The sequence below is a fragment of the Teleopsis dalmanni genome, chromosome 2 (assembly GCF_002237135.1).
Source record: "Teleopsis dalmanni isolate 2A chromosome 2, ASM223713v2, whole genome shotgun sequence".
Taxonomy (NCBI): domain Eukaryota; kingdom Metazoa; phylum Arthropoda; class Insecta; order Diptera; family Diopsidae; genus Teleopsis; species Teleopsis dalmanni.
This window is the reverse complement of record NC_051847.1, coordinates 77,972,932-77,996,893: the sequence shown is the minus strand read 5'-3', so window position 1 is coordinate 77,996,893 and position 23,962 is coordinate 77,972,932. Positions and strand designations below refer to the sequence as shown.

At 26.8% G+C, this 23,962-nt stretch overlaps 1 protein-coding gene across 1 annotated transcript; it reads left to right on the top strand.

Moving 5' to 3' along the window:
* The first annotated feature begins 1,315 nt into the window (after positions 1–1,315).
* Positions 1,316–22,305, top strand: LOC119683758 (aquaporin-like). Its single transcript, XM_038097599.1, has 5 exons — positions 1,316–1,383; positions 5,247–5,440; positions 18,784–18,927; positions 21,594–21,806; positions 21,871–22,305. Exons 1-5 carry the CDS (start codon positions 1,344–1,346, stop codon positions 22,057–22,059), a joined length of 780 nt encoding a protein of 259 aa, XP_037953527.1. The 5' UTR covers positions 1,316–1,343; the 3' UTR covers positions 22,060–22,305.
* The last annotated feature ends 1,657 nt before the right edge of the window (positions 22,306–23,962 follow it).

Here is a 23,962-nt window from a genome sequence, read left to right as displayed (position 1 = left end):
CAGAAAAATAAGTAATATTTTCTGTATAAAAATGTTTCCTCAAAACGTTTTAAATATGAAAAAGAAAATTAAGAAACAGTTTTAATAATAAAAGCAATATTAAAAATTATTTTTATTATTTATTTCCAATACTTAAATGTTAATATTTGATTAAAGTTAAAGAGCTTAAATTAACTATTTTATACCAAATTATCGTTATTTATTTAAATTCACATTTATTTAATGAAATTAATTAAATTAGTAAATGTTATTACTTTAACAAAGTAATAATATATTAATGATTACAATAAAGTCATTTATATATAATTAAATAATAATATTAATGTAATTAAATAGTATTAGAAGCGAAAGCAGGAAACAATCAATTGATATATATAAATTAGTACTCTTAATACATAATATAATTGATATTGTATTAATTTAGTTTTTAAATAAACTAACTAAAATAATTTTTTCTTAGTAATTTTGTATCAGAATTCAATCAATAATAAAAATTCGAGTCGGTTAATTTCTATATTAAAATTATCTTACTTTTCACATAGGAGTGTACCATATCATTTAAAACTGATATTACGTAGGCGATTTTTAAAAATAAAAAAAAATTTATATATTAATAACATTGAAGTACCACTTACCTTGTGCCATTACCATATATTACTATTGTTTTTATCAATACCTTATTTTATTTATCTTTAACTAATCCCACAACTGATAAGACGAACACTTAACATTATCACAGACCCAGAATTTAGAATTTAAATAGCGAACTTCTCAACGAAATTCCAGTAAATAAATCATTTGGTATATGTCATTATCAAAGACGCTATCAAGCAAAAAATACGTAGAGCTTTAAGTTATTGAAATACTTTAAAAGTTTATTACAAATATTACGATATATACGTAATATATACTATTTTCATTAATGCCTTTTTTTGAGTGCATTTTAACTTGTCTTAATGTCAAATGTTTTGAAGAGTGGCGTTTAATACTACTATTAGAAAAAAGTGAAAATAAAAAAAATAAATTTCTATCAATAATATCTCATTTTAAAGTTGTTACAAAGCGTCCGGAACAAATATAATAATTACTATATAAGCAACAATTAATTAACAAGTTAAACTCAACTGAATATAAATGTTTTTGGGATTTACTTTTATTGAAGTGCAAAGTTAAATATACATTAAATTTTCACACTAACTGAACAAATAAAAATCTTAAGTATCTTGTATCGAATGATAAAAATTGCATTTAGTGGACTGTTGCAGTTTATCAGTTGTATTAAAGCTCTAAACAAGTAGTGTCTGAATTTCCTATATAAAATATAATAAGAAAACTCAAAGAAAATGAAAATTGTTTTGGAAACAAGAAAGCCAAAAGTAAACGGTAATTATTTGTGTCTTTATATGCGAAATCAATTGAAAATAATTTTATATATACGTAAAAAAGTATTACTACTCTTAATACTTTTAAGCATTAAAATATAATTAAATAAGGATTTCAAATAATTTTTTTTTTTTAGTTTTTAATTATTTTTAGGCTTTGACTAACCATACAACTGTTCGGGGTATTGACAAATACCCATCATCAACAGTGTTATAAAATTTTTTTTTAGATTAAGTTGTTTATATAAAATGTTTTAAACTCCAAGTATAAAAGTATAAACTCAAACCCTGCCAAACGTGAAATACAACATACAGATATTTTAGACTACTATTTTCAATATACCTGAACCAATCGCATGTTGACTTGATTATCTACAAAGTCTATACATGTTCATTATATCTAATTTATATAAGTATTTATTCAATATTATTTACCAAGAAACCTAACTTATATTAACACAACTTATTGTCGTAAATCAAATTCATAGAAAAAAATGATGGTTTCAAGATATCATCAATTACTATAGAAATTTGATTAGACATAATGTAATGACATATTAAGTAACATTTATCAATGTACTCATATCATCTATCTTGAATTCGATTATAGTAATTTTATCTAATTGCTACTTAGAATTTGTTAAAAAATATTTGTAGATGCTTTTACTCAACATGAAATATAGGTTACTTTCAATTTTTTTCTCTTTTACTTTCTAACACTAAAATTTTTATAATATAATAGATAGGAATTATTAAAGTTTATTATTAAAGTTTATTTTGTATATGAAATGCTGATCTATTTACTTTGTATTTAGGTGTGAAACAGTTGAAAATAAAGATACAATGTAAACTTTCATCTACACTACATTACGTTATTGCTTAGCTTAAACTTTGTGAATACAAGTATTTCTCTTAAAAAGTAATGAGTGCAATATAAAAATTTTAAAATAGAATATTTTTATATAAGAAAAGCAATGAGGTTTTCATGGTTTTGAAATTTTGAAAAATCAAAAATGCGTTGACTAAAGTGTGTCCAATCAGTAAGATAGCGCGCATTCCTACCATCCAAAACACCACACCTTTTTCGTGCCTGAATATATATAATATACTCATCATGGAGACCATTTGTTCCACTTCTGTGAGTGGCATTCGTATTAGAATAGACCCCCTTGCACTGTTTTCGCTATACCTGATGATCCACAACACCAAATGTTTTCACGACTTACATTATATAGTTCCTATGACATTAACCTTTTACATACAAGCTTACATTCAACATACAACCTTAACCTTTTACATACAAGTTTTAAGTCAAATTATCAATAAAATTTCTGTGTGACAGTCAAATTTTAGGTTAAAATCAATGAGACTGAGGACGTATTAATCTGTAATTGATTTATTATATTTTTTATGACAAATCTAGCGATATTTTAAGAATTAAGAGCATCTTCATATAAAAGTAGTGTTCTTTTTTTTTACAAAAAAAAAACAATCATAAAACAAAATTGTTTTTTTAAGAAAACAAAATTGTTTTTATAAGAAAACAAAATTGTTTTTTTAAGAAAACAAAAAGGTTTTTATCGATATACAAAAAATAATTATCTGAAAGGAATAACATCTTTAATTGAAAGTCCATCTTGGGAGCTTAGAAGATTTACATAGGAAAAACTGCTTTTTCAGATATCTTTCAGCTGTTCTCTCTAGTAAAAATTTAATAACTTTATCGCCAACACTTACATTAACATGATTTACATATAATATTTAATTATATTTTTGTTATTTTGATATTATCACCTTTCTTATTGTATCTACAGCTTAACCGATTGCTAAGTTTATTAGCATTATGAATTACGACAAGTTAATTAAGTTATTTAACTGATTTTGATGATACTAAAATTAAAGAGATCATATTAGTTATCTTATTTCGAACTTATTCTGATTATTATTCTGATACAATATACCATTTATCATAATTTTTTCCCACTCATTAAGATTATCGTGCGAATCTAATTATCAGTTCGTTTTTTTCATTAACAGTTTTTGTTCATTTGTCTGGTGTAATATAAATTAAATTCTAATAAGCAAACCATAAAGTATAAATTTTAGTACGAAATCGAATATAAAACTAAGTATAGCTCATTACATACTTCACACAACTGAATAGATTTTAACATTACAGATTAATGTCCCAAATATAATATAAACATATATTATAAAGTGGTTTGTTGTCAAAATTTTAGTTGGTTTTAGAACAGAGCAATATCGTAATCGTAACATATAGTACATGAATATTTATAAAAATAATAATATCTATTTTTAATTTTTTATGTAGTACATATATTTATTAAAATTTTAGCAAAATATATATCACATAGTGGGGTGTCAATAATTGTCGTTGTCATGATTCGATGATACAGATGCGTTATATAAATTTTTTCAGATTTTTCTAAATGGTGAATATTACTAGTTTTAAAGTCTACAATCTTTTAAATGTTGTAATATTATTAAGTAATCATTAATTGTGGCATTTTTAAATAACTGATAACGAAACATTAATAAAAATATTTTTATAATATATTAATAGAGAAGTTTCGAACAATGGTGAGCTACAGCAACAAAAATTATTTTATATATTATTTTAATTAATTGAATTTTTAACTGACCATACAGCTGTTTTGAATATTACCGAGTAGCTTTCATTAATAGTCTTGGAAATATCCTTGAATTTAATTATTTGTAAATCATTTTTTGAGACTGCAAGTACCAGGAATCGAACTCGTGTCCTGCCAAATTTGAAGCTCAGAGTCAGTGTTCATTAGCCAACTAACCCAAAGCTGTATTTGACTTTTATCTTCGCAAATTTTTCTGGAGTTTCGTTAATTTGCTGCGAAAATTTTATTAACAAATTCACTTGCTGTGTTTATATTAGAAAGAAATTAAGAGCCAGCTGTAGAATAATTGAATTTATTAATTATATATTTTTATTTTTAATTGTTAAATTTTAATACTATACTGTATATTTTTGTTATATATTGATAAAATTCATACTGCTAATTATTACTTGCAGTTTATAAGCGAGATTAATTTTTATTTTACTTAAATTTTTAAGCATATGATTTGATTAAACGCTAACATAATCTGTACTTAAATTAAAAATATAAATAAAATTTTGTTCAAGAGTTAATCTTTATTGTATTGCGAACACATTTAGAAATGTTCTATGGTTAATGGCAATAACTGAAAACTAAAATAAAATCTTTCAGTTAAATTATTTATTTTTAGAAACTATTTAACTTGCCATTGTTTTTAATCCTTAAATAATTTTTAAAAGAGAAACAAATTATTTTAAAAATATTAAAAAATAAATAAAAAATGTTGCAAATTGTTTTTTTTTTTTAATATTTTAATTGCTCTTTTAACATAAATTAATATTTTTTTTTAAATGAAGCAAACAACTTTTTCAATATTTGACGCGCACAAATTACCGTGAGAAAACCATAACTAATTTACTCATCTGTCAAATGTTGATGGTGACTTTAGCTATACACTCGCATATTTAGATACATTGTATCCATAGACAATTTGTCAACATAATAAACATTAAACTTGACATTAAAATGTGTTAAATATGGTTTTGATTGATTTGCTTAAAATATTTAACTCTCAACACAACTTTGTAACTAAAAATGTAATAAAAAATAAATTTAAAGAAATACACTTGTGTTAATATTAACTTAAGTATATATATAAATATTGAATAGAAATATTTTTTATTTGGTATATAATAAAATTTGTTTTAATACAAATCAAATTTGACCTTAACTAAATAAAGTGTTTCCTTTGTTTTATCTCAATCTCTTACAGAAATGTCCAAATTCGTCGGTGTCTCCGATATAACAGAAAATAAGAAAATCTGGCGCGCACTGTTGGGTGAGCTGGTGGGCACATTTTTCTTGGTATTCATTGGCGTTGGCAGTTGTACTGGAGGAAACGGTTATACACCTTCAGTGCCACAGATTGCGTTCACCTTCGGCTTGACAGTTGCCACAATGGCACAGGTAAGCAATAATGAAATCAAACAAATCATAACAAATACCAAATGTTTGCAGAAAATAAATGGCATATGAAATCAAAGCTCATAAGTTAGTAAAATAAGAAAAAATTATCACAAATAATTTGCAGTTTCAACAACTCAAAAACAAGGTTAAAAACACATCGAAAAATTAAAAGCACATTTATGGCATATTCATCATGAGTTATGCGTTTTAACGCATTTATGAGAAGCCTTCGCACGATTTCTTACTATGAAAACTTAACCATAGAACCATTCTAATTTCATTTTAAAAATCCAGTAAATTGAAAAACAAAAAAAAGATTGAAATAACTTTTAGCTGCTAAAGTGGCGACTTGAACTCCATTTGAAATATCAGTCAACAGCCTACAATATGTGGTTAGTAAAGCAGCATATTTAGGCCTAAACTGCATACTCAAAAGACATTGGCATTTACTTTTATACTTGACAAACGAGTAAAATCATAAAACATAAACTTAAACCAATATGAGATATAAGAAAAAAAAAACTAAATATTTATACTAATCATAATGATAAATAAAATTTGTATGCGCAGAAAATCCGTGAACAAATTTACGCACATGAATTATAATCCAAAGCAAATCTTAAATATTCCAAAGTCATTGCGTGCGCATGTGCAACTTGCAGTTTGCACTTTTGCAAGTGTGAATTGCAATTTTTCATTTGTTTATTTTTTCTAATTTTTATTTTGTTTATTTGCAATTGACTGATTTACAAATTAACGCTTGAATAGAGCATATCTCAACAATCAAAGATATTCACAGTAGGATTACGCTATGCAGTGCAGACACAAAGGCGGACGGACGGACAGAACGGATGTTTAAACATTCATGCCAGTTTGATTGCGGCTTAAAATCGACTTGAATGCAATTTAAATTCACAACTTAATATAATAAACATTTGCAAAAGCAACTGAAATGCACTTCATCTAAGTCAAGTAACGCACTTTTCAGTTGTACTCCATGATTGGCTTACACTGCATCTTGTGGATAATTACTATGAGCTGAGCAATGCGTTTGAGCTATAATTAAAAGCAATCAACGCTTCAAGTTATGCAATTAGTAGTTATGTTTTTTAATTATTTGCGTGGCGTTTATGCGAATTTAATCTTTTTTCTTGCCATTTAATGGTAGTCATTTATAGAACCCCCCCAAAAAAACTGTAATGAATAACAAACATTTAGAGTTATAACAAAAATATCTCAATGAGCTATTCATTTTTGATTTTATTAATTATATCAACCTTGGTAAATTACAAGTACCTTTACTCATTTACTTAGTATGAAAATAGAAGCCTCACTAATTTGAATAAAATACATAGTTGCATCACTATGTATATTAATTATCAATATGAATCATTTGTATATAATCAACATACTATAACAAAAATATTTAACAATTAAGAAAAAACATATAGTAAGATTATTTTTATTGATAAAGAAAAAATTCGGTTTTCACATGTTCATAATTTAAGTCCTTATGAGACTACACTTTGCTAACATTACTATCATGGAAAGTAACATAATGCTAATGATTCGTAAGAGTCACATCGTACGAATAATATTAATCATTTTAACTGGCACAATTATTTCTATACAAGACTTAATTGCATAAGTTAACGTTTTATCCCTTTAAGGAAATTTTAGCACTGCCTAAGAATAAAAATTGTTGTTCTAAAATTATAAATATGGAAGCAAAAAAATGTAGTAAGGTTTTGCTTGTTAAATGTAAGCTATTCACAAAAAATTTGCTCCGAGAGATTTATCTATTCCACAATAACTACAAACCCAACTTATTTATCTGGTACATACCTCAGGTTAGATTAAAGTGGTAATTTTGTACATCAAACCACACTTGAACTGAAATAATGACCCGCTCACATACCAGGATTAATGTTGTTCGTACACAAACAAGAAGGTCCCTGAAAGGATCGTTAAAAAGCATAACTTCCCCATTTAAGTGAAAGTAAATCAACCTGATAAGTCTACAAATGTGGCTACATCACTAATTTTACAGTATAATAAGCACAGTAGATCAGTAAGAAAAGTGGTCACAAAAATTTTTAATCTTCTATTGGTCAGAGATGAGTATCAAAAACGAAGGTGAGACATGGACTTCTACTCTTCTTCAAAGCCACAGCCACCACAAAAGCCATTATACGGTAAATCAAGTATTTTACTATGTTTTATTAGTACACAGTGACCTATCAGCATTGCCAAATTAGGGCTGAGCTGATTTCGCTTCAGTTGAAACACCTGACTAGTATGTTTTTTTCTTGAGTTTGAACCAAGAAAATCTTGAAATTTGACAGAATTTTTTATTCGACCAAAATTTACTTTTACCTATATTTCAGAAAACAGATTGCTTACTCTATAGTAAGTCCAATGCCCCTGTTTGCAGATACCCATTGAGGTTGTATCGTTAAAAGAAGCCCAGCATTCTGAAACTATTAAGCATATACGTATTAATGATACATAGTTCTTTAGAGAAGTAACACACAAAGTTGTAGTAATATGTAATGTAACCCATTAGAGTTCTTAGAGCAACCCTGTTTGGCGAATTATACTTACTTGATATTCTCTTTGCTGGGATGATATATTGACTTGTTTGTCGTTGGCCTACACTATTCAGCCCATGGTCTACAAATTTATGTTTCAAATTTATATTTACAAATTTATGGTACTTTATAACAATATTATATCATTATTTCACATTATTGCTATGTAAAATTAATTACATAATATTTAAAATTAAATATATTATTGGCCATACTACCAATATCAAGCAAGATATTGGTACATATAAGTATAAAGTATAACTTCAAGAGGTTTATTTAATTTAACTTGTTTTTTATCCCTTATTTATTCTTCTTCTTTGCAAACTTATTTATGAATAATTATTCCTATCTCATCATCAATTCTAAGTCTTATCATGAATATGATATATAATTTGCATTGTTTAACTACACGCGCTGGTGGACGGTGCGCTGTCCCAACGTCCCACAATAAGTACTCGAATGTCCGTCAAAATTGAGCAAACAGATTCTTGGAAAATATTAAGATCTGAAGCATTTTCTCTTAATCTAAAATGTCGTGTATTCATAACAGTTTTCTATTAAATATTTCTTTGCAATACTTGAACACTTTGAAAAATATAAATTTTTTAATAATTCAATATATAACTTTTCAGAACTTAAGATAAACTCCTTCATTGTTAAAATCATGTTCTACTACTGAAGTTGATTGACTTAATTAGCTGCTGTAAACAAACTAATTGACAGGTTGTACTCATATTTTATGAGATAATTACATACAATGTCACCAATTTAAGATTTAAAAAAAAAAAGAAGTTTTAATAATCATTAAGATGGACCTTCTAAATTACACAAATTATGTTAAAGACAGTTGATATAAATTTAAATACAAAGCATTTTTATATGATCAATTAACATTTGGTTTACATTAGTAATGAATGTTTACATTAGTAATATGAAGCTTTTAATACAAAAATATAATTCATTGCTTTAAATATTGTTTCGAGTCTATAATTATTTTCGAGATTCGAGTCTATACTTGATTTTATTTGTTTAAAGTTGTAGTAGCAAAATATTTTCAAAACTATGCTGTAAGTATCTTAGAATAACAATAAAGCATTCAATATCATATCTTCACATACAAATTTTCTCAAAGAAAACACCCATATTGTTTGTGTAATTTCTTAGTGATTGTCGATAAACATGGATGTTTGGTCATTGCGTATTATAACACTACGCTAGCTTCAAAAAATTGACAGAGCCAAGTTGTTTATAATAAAAGTATTTTTTTCAGGCTAATTGGTCAAATTTTTTTTCAATGTTTTTAAAATTCACAATTTATTTTACAACAACTTTTATTTTATCGATATTTCGACTTTAGTGTAAAGTCTTCATCAGGAAACTAAACAGATTGCAGAAACATTAGTTTCCTAATGATGACTTAAGACTAAAGTCGAAATATCATAAAATAAAAATTATTAAAAAATAAATTGTGATTTATTTTTCTTTTATTTTTATTTTTTAATAACATTTAAAAAAAAATTTGACCAATTAGCCTGAAAAAAGACTTTTATTAAAATCGTTTGGTTACAAAATAACTAATATTTAAATTAGTTATTTATTAAAAATCCGATATAACCATTTCATTGCAAAATTATACATAGTACTATACTTCCTAAATTAAAGACATATTGGTGACTAATTTAGCGTAATTGCAATAAGATATTTTCTGCAAATTCATTACAAAACTAAAATGAAATAATATATTTTAACAATTGATGGCAATTTATTTAAAAAAAACTATTTTTACATAAAATTATGAAAATTTTTACAGATTTCTTTTATTTGGTGTGAATATTATACATCATTTTTCGTAAGCGAAAGTAATTATTGAATAATCATAAATTATTATCAGTGATAATCGGGTAAAATTACTCTTATGTTGCATTTCAGTTTGCATGCAAAAATCATCTGAAGTGAAACCTTTCGAAAGTGAAAAATTAAAAATTATTCGTGATAATGGTAAATTGCATTTTAAATTCATTTGTAGATAAAGTTTATAGATTTCATGCCAAATAATGATTGTTGCCAACAAATGATACACTAATTAATTCTGCAAACACTGATGCCAACTCAAAAATGCCGCATTTGTATGCAACATTCTGTTGCGGTTTGTCTATTTGAAAACTTCATTTCAATGCGGAAGCTAAGGTTGTTTCTCTTCTCTAATTTGTTGGATTGCAAATGGGTTTTTTTTATCGCCAAACGACGTGAGCTGCATTCTGATGATTATACTGAAGTTGACGACGACGACGACGACGACGACGACGATGACGATGACGATGGGTTTGCCATAATAACACACATAAAACATATATAAACATATATAAAACTATACTAAACAATTGCTAGATTGGCACAATTTTTTTAAGATAACCAACAATTTATAATGGAAAAATCTTAAAAAGGTTAAATATCTATCTGGCATATAATGCGAATATTGTAACCACATCAAATTAATTGCGGTTGTAGAGAATTTAAGGCATGTTTAAGGCGTGTAATCTAATAATAAATAAATTTAGTTTACTACACCTGTTACGAATGGAATAAAACGTATTTTTAATTTGATTTTTGCTAAAGTCAATGTATTGTTAATGGCTCCATAAAGGTTTTTCAAAAGGTTTCAATCAGACAAATCAAGCGGAACTAAAAACTGATACGTCGATACAAGATAAACGAGTAAGGGAAGGCATAGTATATCATAAATATAATATATAAAATACAGGGTGTTTTGTATCACAAGTGCAAGTGCACTTGAGCACTTTAACTCTCTATTAACTGCGAGGTGTCTTTAAAACCCCTCTTTACGCTTTAACTTCATCAGACTAAGCATACCTGCATACCTCCCCGAGGAGCCTGGAACCATTCTGAGCTTCAATAACGCGGTGTTGGAAAGTCTGTCAGTTTTCGTAAATAATTTCAGGGTTTTATCTATTATATACTTTTTGATCAAATTAATATTGAGGTTCCTGAGAATGTCAATCGTCCTAATGTACCATTTTCTTTGTTTATAATCTCAAGTTTCTAATATTTGCAGGTTTTGTTTAGGTTCACGAATTTTATAAATTTTAAAGTTTGAATAGGCCTTAGTAAACAAGTATATTGAATTAAAACACAAAGTTTAGATTTTATATAAATTTGATATTAACCTCAGTTATAACGGTAGTGACTCTTTTACTGAATATAAACTAATGTATATAATAGAAAGGTTTCAAACAATAGTGAATTACAACAACAAAATGTTTTTATTTTTAATTAAGTATTGCCAAATAAAAACATTTTTTCAATTGATTGATATGTTCCATTTTTTTTGACTTTTTTCTCAGGGCATATGAGTTTAAAAACTCGAACTTTTAGAAAAGTATTGGTGCTATAATTTTTTAGCTAATAAAGAAAGTATGGTGATACCAGACACATAGCCGCGTCCGGGCAGCTTAAATGCTACTGAAAACTTGCCTTCGAATATAGTGCTGCAGTAATGCACAATTTGCTTTTCACGCTCCAGCTAATTGCGTTCAAGCGCATACAGAGCTCTGCTGTAGTAAAACTATGCGAAAAGCACAAAACAGTATTGACCTTTACATACGGCACACCGGTGATTTTTAATTATCCTCAACACACTAAAGCAGAATAGACAACTCGTAATCAAATTGAGTTATTTAGTTGACCCATTTTAGGCATATATATTTTAAGGGTTCCTGACAGGGTTTTTTTATGCAGTTTATTTTGTGCATTGTAACTCGATAAACATTGAAGATTGATCCCTGCTTTTTATCCAATTTTTTCATTTCTGGGACCAAAAAATCACCTTTCCACGTTGAGACAAATTGGTACAAGATGACAATATATATAGCTTATAAATATATGTATATATATATAAATATATTACATATAAGAATGCATATATAGCATTAAAAATTTGTACCTAATTTTTTTAATTTCGAAATGTTTTCAAATTATTTATTTTGATCTATTTAGATTACGATAAAAAATTATAGTATAGTAATTTATACAGAAGCTAATTAAAATAGTAAAAAATGAACGACTTATAATTGGTTATAAATTATGAAATTTATTTAATTACATTACTATTTATGTAAATTAATTTAACAAGTAAGGTGAAACCTCCATTCGTATCAAGGTACAACGTACAAGATCAATAGGCTTCGTCTTTTACAATCACCAATCGCGGTTTGAAACCATTCAGCAATAACAGCAAGAGCGGTATTCGCATTATATGTATCTTTAATTAAACCAGAAAACTGCATACGCCTCAGAAAATGTCCAAATTGAGCTGGGCCAGATCTGACACTTAAACGAAACCACAACAGAAATGAGAGCAATAAAGTCTTTATAAGCTATATCCGTTCAACGAACTTGTTAACGACCTGCAAATAATTTGAACATATATAAAACGTAAATATATTTTTATGTAAAAAATAATGAATTTTATTTATATGCCTATATATTTGTGCAAACACATACTACATATTCGTATGAATAAAAACAAACAAGTAAAAATTTAGAAAATTCGTGTTTAGACAAAAAAAAACGTTAAAAACGAGACAATAAACCAAGTTGGTTGGACTTGAGTATTGCTCCAAAAAGCCACAAATCGCAAATCCGTAAAGTGCCATTGCCAACATTTCTGCGCATTAGAGCAGACCTAAAGTAGCCAACTTGACGCAGCATAAACCGTGCGTCTATAGTAGCTCAATTGAAAGCTGAACTAAAAAGTGCATGCGTTAATAATATATTCAAGTCTGACGGGCTGCGTTGCCAGTTGCAATTCTTTGAAATAAACAATTTGGCTTTACTGTATTATAAGTAATATATAGACATTCCTTTTACTGTTGGCGGTTTTTTTAACGCTTTAGGCAATTTTTGGTATTACACGCATTTAACAACTTCAAATGCATTTCAATTAGATTGATGGAGTAAGTGCATGACTTTTAATAGCAGCTTATTCAATGATGAATGTTTGAGATTATAACTCGATATTAATGTCTTTAAGACTGAACTATAGAAAAATTAGTATAAATAAATAAATGTTCACATTACTATTTTTTGGTTTTTACAATGCACCTTGCTCTTGCTATTCCTACATATTCATGGTTTTGTTTTCAGTCAAACTCGGCCTAAATTTCTAAATGTTCTTTTTTTTTCATAATAAAAAATTACGAAAAAAGATTTTTGCATTTCCATCCACAAAAACACCCTATATTATATCAATAGATGATATAGATCTGAGCATATATAATACAATAATGTTCCAAGAAGTATTCCTAATCATATATATTTCTATTATAATGTGATTGGTTTACTGATATATAAATTACCTGCAAAGGTATAAGGATTTTTTTGAGAATACTCTGTAAAGTTTAGAAAAAATTCCTTGGTCTAAGATGAAGTCCATTTCTTCCATATATTAAAATGCTGGGTTTTAGGAAAAGTCCTCATAAAAAACGTTCATACATCAAAAATGGTTTATTCAAATAGTTGGAGTAATATATCACTTAGTTCCTAAATATCATTTAACTTCAGATGACTTTTTCTTTAAATAGGTTATTATAGGTATAGGAGTTTAGAATGATTCAAAAATAATTTCTCTAAGAAACTTTTTAAACATCTGTATGAAAATTCTCAAGGACACTAGAACTCTAATCGACTAGGACTCTATGGCCTAAATTAGATTAGAGGACTGCTAGAGATTTTCTTGGTTTCAGCAAGCCTGCGGTTCGTTTGCTAAGTGAAGTAAAAACATGGATTATGCTATTGTGCCAATACTTCTACGTTGGCGCATTAGTGGACTATGCAGAAGTTGGCATTATAAAAAAATAGTAGTATATTTAAATCACTATTTATTGGAAGCTATTTTCTCACTAATTTGACAGAATTCCTATTCCTATGCGGCTCTATACTACTCCTAGGAGTTAAAGGAATTTATATTATTATGTTGAACCTATTTGAACCAGTGCACTTGAGCACTTTTACTCTTTATAAACTCGAGGTATCTTCAAAACCCCTCTTTACGTCTTGACTGGATTATTGTTTATCATTTCATTAGACTAGGCAATAATTGACATCAGATCTGCATATAACAGTCTACTTAACGGATCTAGATCTGGAAACCCAATTGGTTTAACAAGAATAACACATGAAACCATATGAGTTATTATATTCGTTAGTACATCACGCAACTTTAGGATTATCACAATAGGCAACAGTTGTCTTCCAGTTAGGTGTTGATGTTAGCATCAACACTCTAATTTTAAACCTAACTTAATCCATACTTAAAAATTATAAAAAAAAGTAGCTTTATTATGCTTGTAATGTAGTATCTTTTTAAATGCTGTAAATATTTTAATACTTTTTTACAATATCGGTTATTAATATATCATATATTACCACAAGCATTTAAAGTAGTGAAATGACTTCATTTAAGAAATCACTTCCATATAATCTATTCAATACACGAACAATGAATAGCAAACAATGAATTCTTTATTTTAGCCAATCAAAAATATCTATAACTACACCCTAATTTAGATTTAATTTTAATCTTAGTCATGTTTAAAATAAGTTAACTTTAAATGCGTAGATTAGAATCTTATGTTTGGACACTGGTGCCATATTATGACCATTTTTTCAAAGCCAATTTGAAGGTGGCGGTCAAACTAAACGTTCAATAAGCATTTTTGAGTAAGTCTATCTAATATACGATAACATATTTATGAACATACACAGATATATCATTGATTAAACTGGGCGGAACATACAATCACTCTGTCACTAAAATATGATACTTTTCGCTGCTGGCAAGACGAGGCTTAGGCCTAACTAATTGCCAGCCAGAGTCATGGCTACCGCAACTAATTTAAATGGCTGAAGCAAACATTTCAAATGTGATCATAGCTTTTATGTAATTTAATTAAAATAATTTTAAATTAATTAATTTTTTTTTAATATTTTTTGCACATTTAATTTAGTAGCGAATGTGCGATTGATTTAGTTTGCACTTAAAATACGCATTTGCGATTTTGCATGGTCCTAGTTTTTGTTGCATTTTAACTACTTTGACCGCGTCAAAGACCTTGTATATTGGCATTATTTTATTTTAAAATTAACACATGCGGATCACATCTTCAAATTAGAAAGACTAGAATTGTATTCCTTACTATAAAAATAATTTATTGTTTTTTTTAATCTAAGCTTGTTTAAACTTTTTTTTTTTTTGCTTTTTTTGCTTTTATAAAAAGTTGCATCTAAAAGTTGCGATGTAATGATATTTCTTAATAAATTTTATATGACTAAGATTTGTTTATGTTTTTTATGGGCTTTAATAAATAAATTTAAATATTTTTTTTTTATAACAAGTTACTAACAAAGTAAGTCTTAAGTTTATCAAATTGTTGATAAATATTCTTTGTTGAGTTAATGTGAGAAAATGAAGATTTGACGAGTTTATGCGAATTCTACTCCTCTACAACACTAAAGACTTACTTCATAAGTTTTTAATATATTATTAAACCATTGAAATTATAAGCAAATGATGAGTTAAAGAAGGTATGGTTATAAATAAGACATTATGCTAAAAATACATTCGTAATTTTTAATTTATTTTTTTTAATTTTTTTTTCTGAAATGGCATTTAAACTGTTTACCGCCTAACGCATTTACATAAAACGTTCTTTTAAAAGAAGTCAAATGCCAAGGCTATTTTACGTATACGTTCAAGTGCACAAATTTGTAAGCTCACAGTTTCGGAAATGTAAGAGGCTATGCAATCAGAATTATTTCTAAAATATTGTAATTATATAAACTTGACGATGATATCGTAATTTGAAACGCTCAAAAGCTTAAAATCAAAAAATAAATATACTAACAACAAAATATAACAATTCACAAAGATTCTTGCAATCAACCCAAAACATTAATATATATAAATTTTCATACTCAATCATTGTACCTATTAATTTAATTATTAATATTAAATTTTATTAAAATTATTTGAAAAGCATTGATTAATAAATTTTATTTTATTGCTAATAAAAATTATTGTCAATATTAATGGAATTAAGAGGAACTAATCATATTAATTTTATACCGCTCTATTGACAATATTGTTTATCGCGGTGTAACCAGTTTCAGAAAGACGTTTTATTCTGCAATTCGGAGTAGTAAACATTGACAAACATTTTCGTTAATATATTGTATATATTATAATATATCAAATGCCTTGTTACATCAGCCCTTTCTTTTTATACAGTTAGCATAACTTTGATGCAACTGCTAATCCAACTGGTAAAACCTATGCTTGAAAAAACACCTTTTCAATGGTGCAGTAAATTACTCCTAAGTCTTTTTGTGATTTCATTATTATAGAAGAAGAAGAAGAATAGATAGAATGCCTTCTTTATGACCAAAATAATCGGTTTATTAAAGTTAAAATCTAATATATATATTTATGTCTCTAATGCACTCGATTGATTATCTAGCCTTAATAATATATCTCCTAGTTGTCAATGAGCTCAAAAATTTACATATTAAATTCACAACTCCTAAATTCCAAATACGGGGTAAGCTATATTTACTCTGTAGCATATACGGTACACGATATTTTATTACCATCAGAAGTGTTTGCACATTAGGTGGCCTTCGCACCATATCTATTTATTATGGACTTAGATTAATACAGAGCTTGTGTTTTAAATAATTACAATATTAAATATATATTATCTTTAATTGAAAGGTCAACATCATTCATGGGTCAAAGGCCAAAAACATAATAATACTTCTAAGACAAAATTTTAATTAGAAAAGTAGTATATTATGAAGATTTATAAAAGTTTATGTATATATATGTATATATATTTGAGGATGTCTAAAATGGTTGTATGGTTACCTCAAGAATTTATTTGAGATCAATATTTTGTAGTTATTAATATTTCCTCATTAAATGGAAAACCATTTCAAATAAATTTTTTCTCGTAAAACAAACAGTTCTTAATCATAAATATTTTTATATAGTTGTTGCATGTATCATAAAACCTTATACTGCCAATTTTTTAATTGTCATTCTCCGTTAGAAAAGTCTCTTATATAATAAATCCCATATAATATTAGTTTGGTTTTATAACCATTCAAATAAAGCCACTTAATTTATATTTAAACTGACTTGTCTATATCCATAGCTGTCAACTTAACGCAATACTTAACTAATCTTTGCTATCCTACAGTGATAAATAAGTGCTTCTAAATCAAAACCTAACTAAACCTAATAACTAAAAGTATAGTTTAAGTGAAGGTAAATATTCCTTTGCAAGATCGGTTAGACTTCTTATCTAGCCAAACTTATATTTTATGTTGATGAGCGTATGTGATGTCAAAATTAAACATATTGAATATCGTCTGGTGCAAGATATCTTATCCACCAGACCGCGAACCGCTCCGATAATTAAAACGATGATTTTGTGCTCTAATACCTAACCTCTTTTTAGTTTTAAGGCTATAAGTAAATCAAATATATAAAGAGGTTTCTCGAACAGTAGTGAAACTACAACAACAAAAATTTCATTTTATATTATTTTAAATAATTGAATTTTTGGCTGACCATACAGCTGTTTCGAGTATTGCCAAATACCCATCATCAGTGGTCTTGGAAATAATTCTTGTATTTAATTATTCGTAAATAATTATTTTTGAGACTGCAAGTAACAGAAATTGAACTCGTGTCCTGTAAAATTTGAAGCTCAGAGTCAGCGCTCCTTAATCAACAGACCCAAAGCGGTGCTTGACTTTTATGTTCCCACATTTTTCTGGAGTTTTGTTAATTTGCTGTGAAAGTTTTATTAACAAATTCATTTGCTGTGTTTATATGTTATTAGAATAATTACCTAGTATCTTTTAGAGGTGCATTTAATCAAATATTTTTGATAAAATATATTCTTGAACTAAACTTTAATCACTTGAAATTCTTCGTTCATACCTAATTATATTCTTTAAATATATTTTCTCACAAACAATCCGAAATATTTGTACTCGTAATAAAGTTGTGGGAAATGTTTAAATTTTTTAGATAACCAATGTGCCACTCAATGATAGATGCAATAATGTTTTTAAGTATACAAAAATATGAACTCATTTATTTGAAATATTTTGCAAAATATTTAAAATGCGTTAAGTGCGCTGTCGAAAAATTTATGTCAGATACTTGCAGAATTGCGGTCCAATAGCGACGGCAACTTCAACTTCAGCTTCAAACAGCCTACAATTGATGAACTTTAAATGAATTCAAGCATGAAATTTACGTAAATCAAATATTACTAATTTTTTTATTCGCATTTGACTAATTCCAACGCATTTTAACCCAAAAACTATTTTTTTGTGAAAAAATGAAACAATCAATCTTAAACGAAGCGAGTCTAGACCTGCGCAAGCGCACCTAAAGTAGACAAATTTTGCAATTCAAATTGAATTCAAATTTATCGAAATTATGTTAGCAATTTTTTTGCTTCTTAAGTTGAAATTTGAGTGAAGTGTGCTTGTGAAATTCGCTTGATCACCATGGAAAGTGTTTGGTGTACTGTAAGTCAAAGGTGTAGGTGAACGGTAAACAACAGCGATTAAAAATTGATTTCCAAAACTGAAGCCAAGATTAATGATTTGAGACTTTATGTAAATTATTTCATTATTTTTTATTTTTTTCATTTACAGGCTTTTGGACACATTAGTGGCTGTCATATCAATCCCGCTGTTACCATTGGATTTTTGGTCGTGGGAGAGATGAGCATTCTTAAAAGCGCTTTTTATATCATCGTCCAATGTATCGGTGCTATTGCAGGTGCTGCAGTTATCAAAGTAAGTCCCTTTCAAAATAATTTACATGCATGTTAGAATTACGTTTTATTAAAGATAGAATTATAGATAATAGTCAATGGAAAAAAAAATCACACAAAAAAGATAGAATTTAAATAAAATAGATATGAATATAATTTTTTCTGCTTTAACAAAGATAATACCACAAAAAATAGCACTAATATTTAAATCTTATTAATGTTAATAATAATGCTTTATTTTAATTACTTAAAGACTTAATTTTTTAATTTAGTATATATAAATAAAATAAATTAAATAAATTATATGTAATATATATTATATAGAATTATTTATATATGTCCGCACGAGTGACATGCTAAGAGACCTCAGAATAGATCCGGTCAAAAAATACACAAGGGACAGAGTCCTGAAGCTATATGCTGCCCTACATAGTACTATCTAATCTCAGAGTAATCACTAACCGCACGGACCGGTACGCAGATGTTAGAACAGTCATTGATTAATCACGAAGCTTATGAGGAAAACACAAATTAATCAGTGAGATGGGTGGGACTCTGCAGAAACCCCCAGTTAGCTATCAAGGAGTAAAAGTGCCCTAACTCGGAAAAGCTCAACTAAAAAGAAGAAATATTTTACATTTATTTTATTTATTTAATATATATTTTTTTAATATACCAACAAATAAATTCTTTATACTTGTTGAACTGATTTTTAGCGATTTTTTGATGAAAGAAACTAAATTCTTAGTATAAACTATTTTCAATAAAGGTTTTTGTCGAACAGTAGTGAATTATGACAACAAACATTTTTATTATATTTAATTAATTAAATTTTTGGCTGACCACACAGCTGTTTCGAGTATTGCCAAATACCCATCATCATTGGTCTTGAAAGTGTTTCTTACATTTAATTATTCGTTAATAATGTTTTAAGACTGCAAGTACCAAGGGTTGAACTTATACCCTCCCAAATTTGAAGCACAGAGTCGGTGTTCATTAGCCAAGTGACACAATTTTTTTAACTTACAGAAATTATATCTCCATCCGATGATTACTTTAAAATTATATTATTATTTTCTTTAATTTCTTTATTGTTTTCTTTGAAATAAAATAACAAATGAGTTTTCATAATTTTCATTCCGTTAAGATGTAATTATTATAAAAATTTTTCAAAAGTGAAGCCATTAAAGGTAATTAGCTTTGACTCATGATTCAATGTTTTTCAAACAGATTATTTTGGTTTATCTTAAAAATGTTTATTTTTCCTGCTATACATTTTTTTCACCTGTATTTTTTAGTTTATATAACATACCATAAATAGTGCTATATGTCAGATAAACAAATTTTCGATAGTTAATTTGTATGGGTACTACCTATTTCATCCATTAAAAGATTTCATAATTCACAATACCCTTGTTAAAAGTTTTATTCCCTTAAAAAATCAATAGGGTGGTAGACTCTTTTTATTAATAGATGTTTGAACTTTAATGAACTTTAAAGATCTTTATGAGTTATTTTATTTAAATCAATCAAGGTGATAAAGTGGTTAGGAAGCTGAAACAGATTATCACCAATATGCCACGCATAAACCGATTTGTATATATATTATTATAGCGATTTGTAGTTATGGTTGAAAGAATTGGAGTGCTTTTGAGGACATGGTGTTGTATATGCAGACGAGTTCAATAGTTACATTCTTGATCCGCTCTCTTGTTTTGTATGATCTCTAAATTGGCAAAACCAAAAATATTCATAACACAGTGTTATTAGTTCCAACAATATAACATTTTCTCCTTAATATTGTCTTAAGTTAAGTACATTTTGTGGAGATGTCACTTTGAGGGTAACCAGTGTCCTCTAGGTGTGGGATCATTATTCTGTAGCCAACATATTTCATATTAAAAAATAATCAAACAATATTTTTGGTTTTCAATTGCATTTTTGATCTTATTTCTTCTACTTTCTATGTGCTCCGTTCGTCTATAGTTTACGAAAAACTCAATAATCTTTATAAAAGCACCCTCCTTAAATGTTGATAACGGAAAACAATTAATATTCTTAGTATTAGACCAGCTTCTTTACCACCTTCTTCTTATTAACCTTCATAATATTAGACTAGCTTCTTCACCAGTTTGAATAACCTTAATTATTACTGGAACTTTCTACAGATTATCAAAACCTTACGTTCGAAGTAGCTTTATCTATTTTATTGAAAATTAATTATGAATCGGAAATCGAAATTAATATAAACTACTATATTAAAACTAGAAACTAACAATTATTCAATAAAAGGTAAAAAAGGAAAATTTTATTTTATTTATTTATTTTATTTGCTTTTATTTATGTATCTTAAAATGACAGAACAAATATCATTCATAACAAATATTACTAATATATGTTAATTATTTATTATTAATATATACAATCTAAATCATAATTAAAGTGAATTTCAAAAACATTTTTTATTATGTAAAGCAATATAATATAAAAATTAAATTAAAAAGTATTTAAGTTCGAATATTAAGTTTTAAAATTCAAATTTAGAAATAATACTGCACTATATACTATATACATTGTTTAAAAAGTACTTATACCTTGACTAAAATTTAAAATCAATATTTAAAATAAAACAAAATTAAAAATTAAAATATAAAATTAAAAATTAAAAATATTATATGATTTCTCAAGGCTGCTGTTACAGAACCACTTGCAGGCCTTGGACTTGGCGTGTCATCGTACTCCGATAATTTATCTGCTGGACAAGTTGTGTTAATCGAAGCATTGATAACATTTATTTTGGTATTTGTTGTAAAAGGTGTATCTGATCCCGGACGTCAAGATATTAAAGGTTCAGCACCTTTAGCTGTTGGTTTAGCAGTTGTAGCAGGACATTTGTGCGCTGTAAGTGTTATAGACTTGAACTAAGTCTATCTTATCGCATATTAATTTAATTTCTTTATATTAGATTAAACTTACTGGTGCTAGCATGAATCCAGCACGTTCATTTGGTCCTGCTGTTGTACAAGATATGTGGCATTCACACTGGGTCTATTGGGTTGGACCAATCGCTGGTGGCATTGTTGCTGCCATTATATATCGTTTAATATTCAAAGTTCGTAAAGGCGATGATGAGGATAATTCCTACGATTTTTAAATTAATTTCGAAATTAAATTACTTATTAATTAATATGCTTAAGCTGAAACTCAAATTGGAAACGAGTTGTATTGCAAATTAATTACAATTAATTTACATACATAAAAATAGGTCAATTCTTGAATTTAATTGAATTTAAAAATAATTGCCTTATAAATATTGACAAGCTTTGAGCAAAAATTTAAGGGATATTTGTAGATTTACTAATATCCTTAACTGTTCATCACGAAATATTAAAAAATTAACACACCAAAAATATTTGTTTAACTTTAAAATTGAAAATTTTAAATTCATCTGAATTTTCTTACAAAATTTCATTTTTTATACGAATTACATTTTTATTTGTTGAAAAATAAAAATTATTGCTATTATGTTTAAATATAAAAATATTATTGTTAGCTTTTAATATTAAGTGCAATTTATTGAAAAAAATCAAAAAAAAAGTGATTGCTTCAAAAATTTATTGTTATACTTATTAAAATAGCTTTAACTTTTTTATTTAATAATTAAAAAAACATTATCTCGAAATCAATTGCTTTTTGAAATTGATATTAAATTTATATATATAAATGTATGTAATACTTGTTAAGTACAAGAATATCATATCACAAATTTTATTTAATATAATTATGTTGAGATATATTTGTATATGTGTAGTTATTATATGTCATAATTATAAATAAAAAAATCAAAATAAAAACTTTTTGTTTTAGTTATAAAATATGATTATTTTCTATTTCAGTACCTCTCACATAGGAATACTAGATTCGGTTAGGTTAGGTTGGTTTGGCGGCATTGTACACTAAAGTCCACTTCAGCATATGTAATATACAAGAGGCTTGAATAATGTACATTGTTATACTACGGATAAAACAAGAATAAACTCTGAATATTTTATATAAGGTGAGTAATTTGTGAACCAAAAATAAAATGAAAAGGATGAATATGCAATACAGTGGTTGGTTATCTTGTAAAATTATCCAGTCAGTGAAAAATTTCAAAAGGTTCGATGATTTAGACCTACGACGTAGAATTGTATACTCTAAATAATTTGCTTTAAGTAATTATAAGTATGTATTATTATTAATTTAGTGAACAATTATCTAATTACCTATAGAAATCAATTGCAATCAAATAAAATATGAATATTTTTTCTAAAATATTAAAATATACAATATAACCAAAAATAAATATATGTGGATATAATACATACTCTAACCTCGTTTTTAAAAGTTTTAGATCTACACGTTTTTCAACGTATTTTTAATAGTCTTAGGAATTCTTATTAACTTAAAACAATTTAAGTACATATATAATTTCTTCATCTAAGTATGAATGCAACCAAATAATTAAAAAAAAAAAATAAACCATCTAGTGTTGTTAAGTGAAGACCCTCATTATTCCATTTATATATTAATTGAAAATAACCATTATTGGTTATTCGTTAAAAAAAAACAAAAGATGATAAATTACTTATATATAATTCTGATTATTGCTGCAAACGATCAATAATGGAATCTAATGGAAAATAAATATACTTCATTATTGGACAGACACTATGCATATATTTATTATATATCTATATTTATACATATAACCATAATAACAGGAAAAAGAAATAATATAATTTTCTGAACCTATTTGATGACTTTGTAAGCAACCTAAGATTCTTCCAATCCCATTTAAGTGTGTGTTTAAAACAGATTTCACTATATCACAATATTCATTCACCGCGAAGTTATGACTTCATCTCGAAAATTGAAAAATTATTAAAATAATATGACATATATTTGATTTATTTTATTCAGAGTGCAATGTAAAAGTTTCAATTTTCAGCTACTAAGGAAAAAACATCAACAGCAATTTTTTACTAGATTAACAAATAAGTCCGAAACTTAAACAT

Coding starts and splice junctions, on each gene's coding strand:
- LOC119683758 (XM_038097599.1), top strand. CDS start 1,344: ATGAAAATTGTTTTGGAAACAAGAAAGCCAAAAGTAAACG. Junction 18,928..21,593: donor CAGGTGCTGCAGTTATCAAA/GTAAGTCCCTTT, acceptor TGATTTCTCAAG/GCTGCTGTTACAGAACCACT. Junction 21,807..21,870: donor TAGCAGGACATTTGTGCGCT/GTAAGTGTTATA, acceptor TCTTTATATTAG/ATTAAACTTACTGGTGCTAG.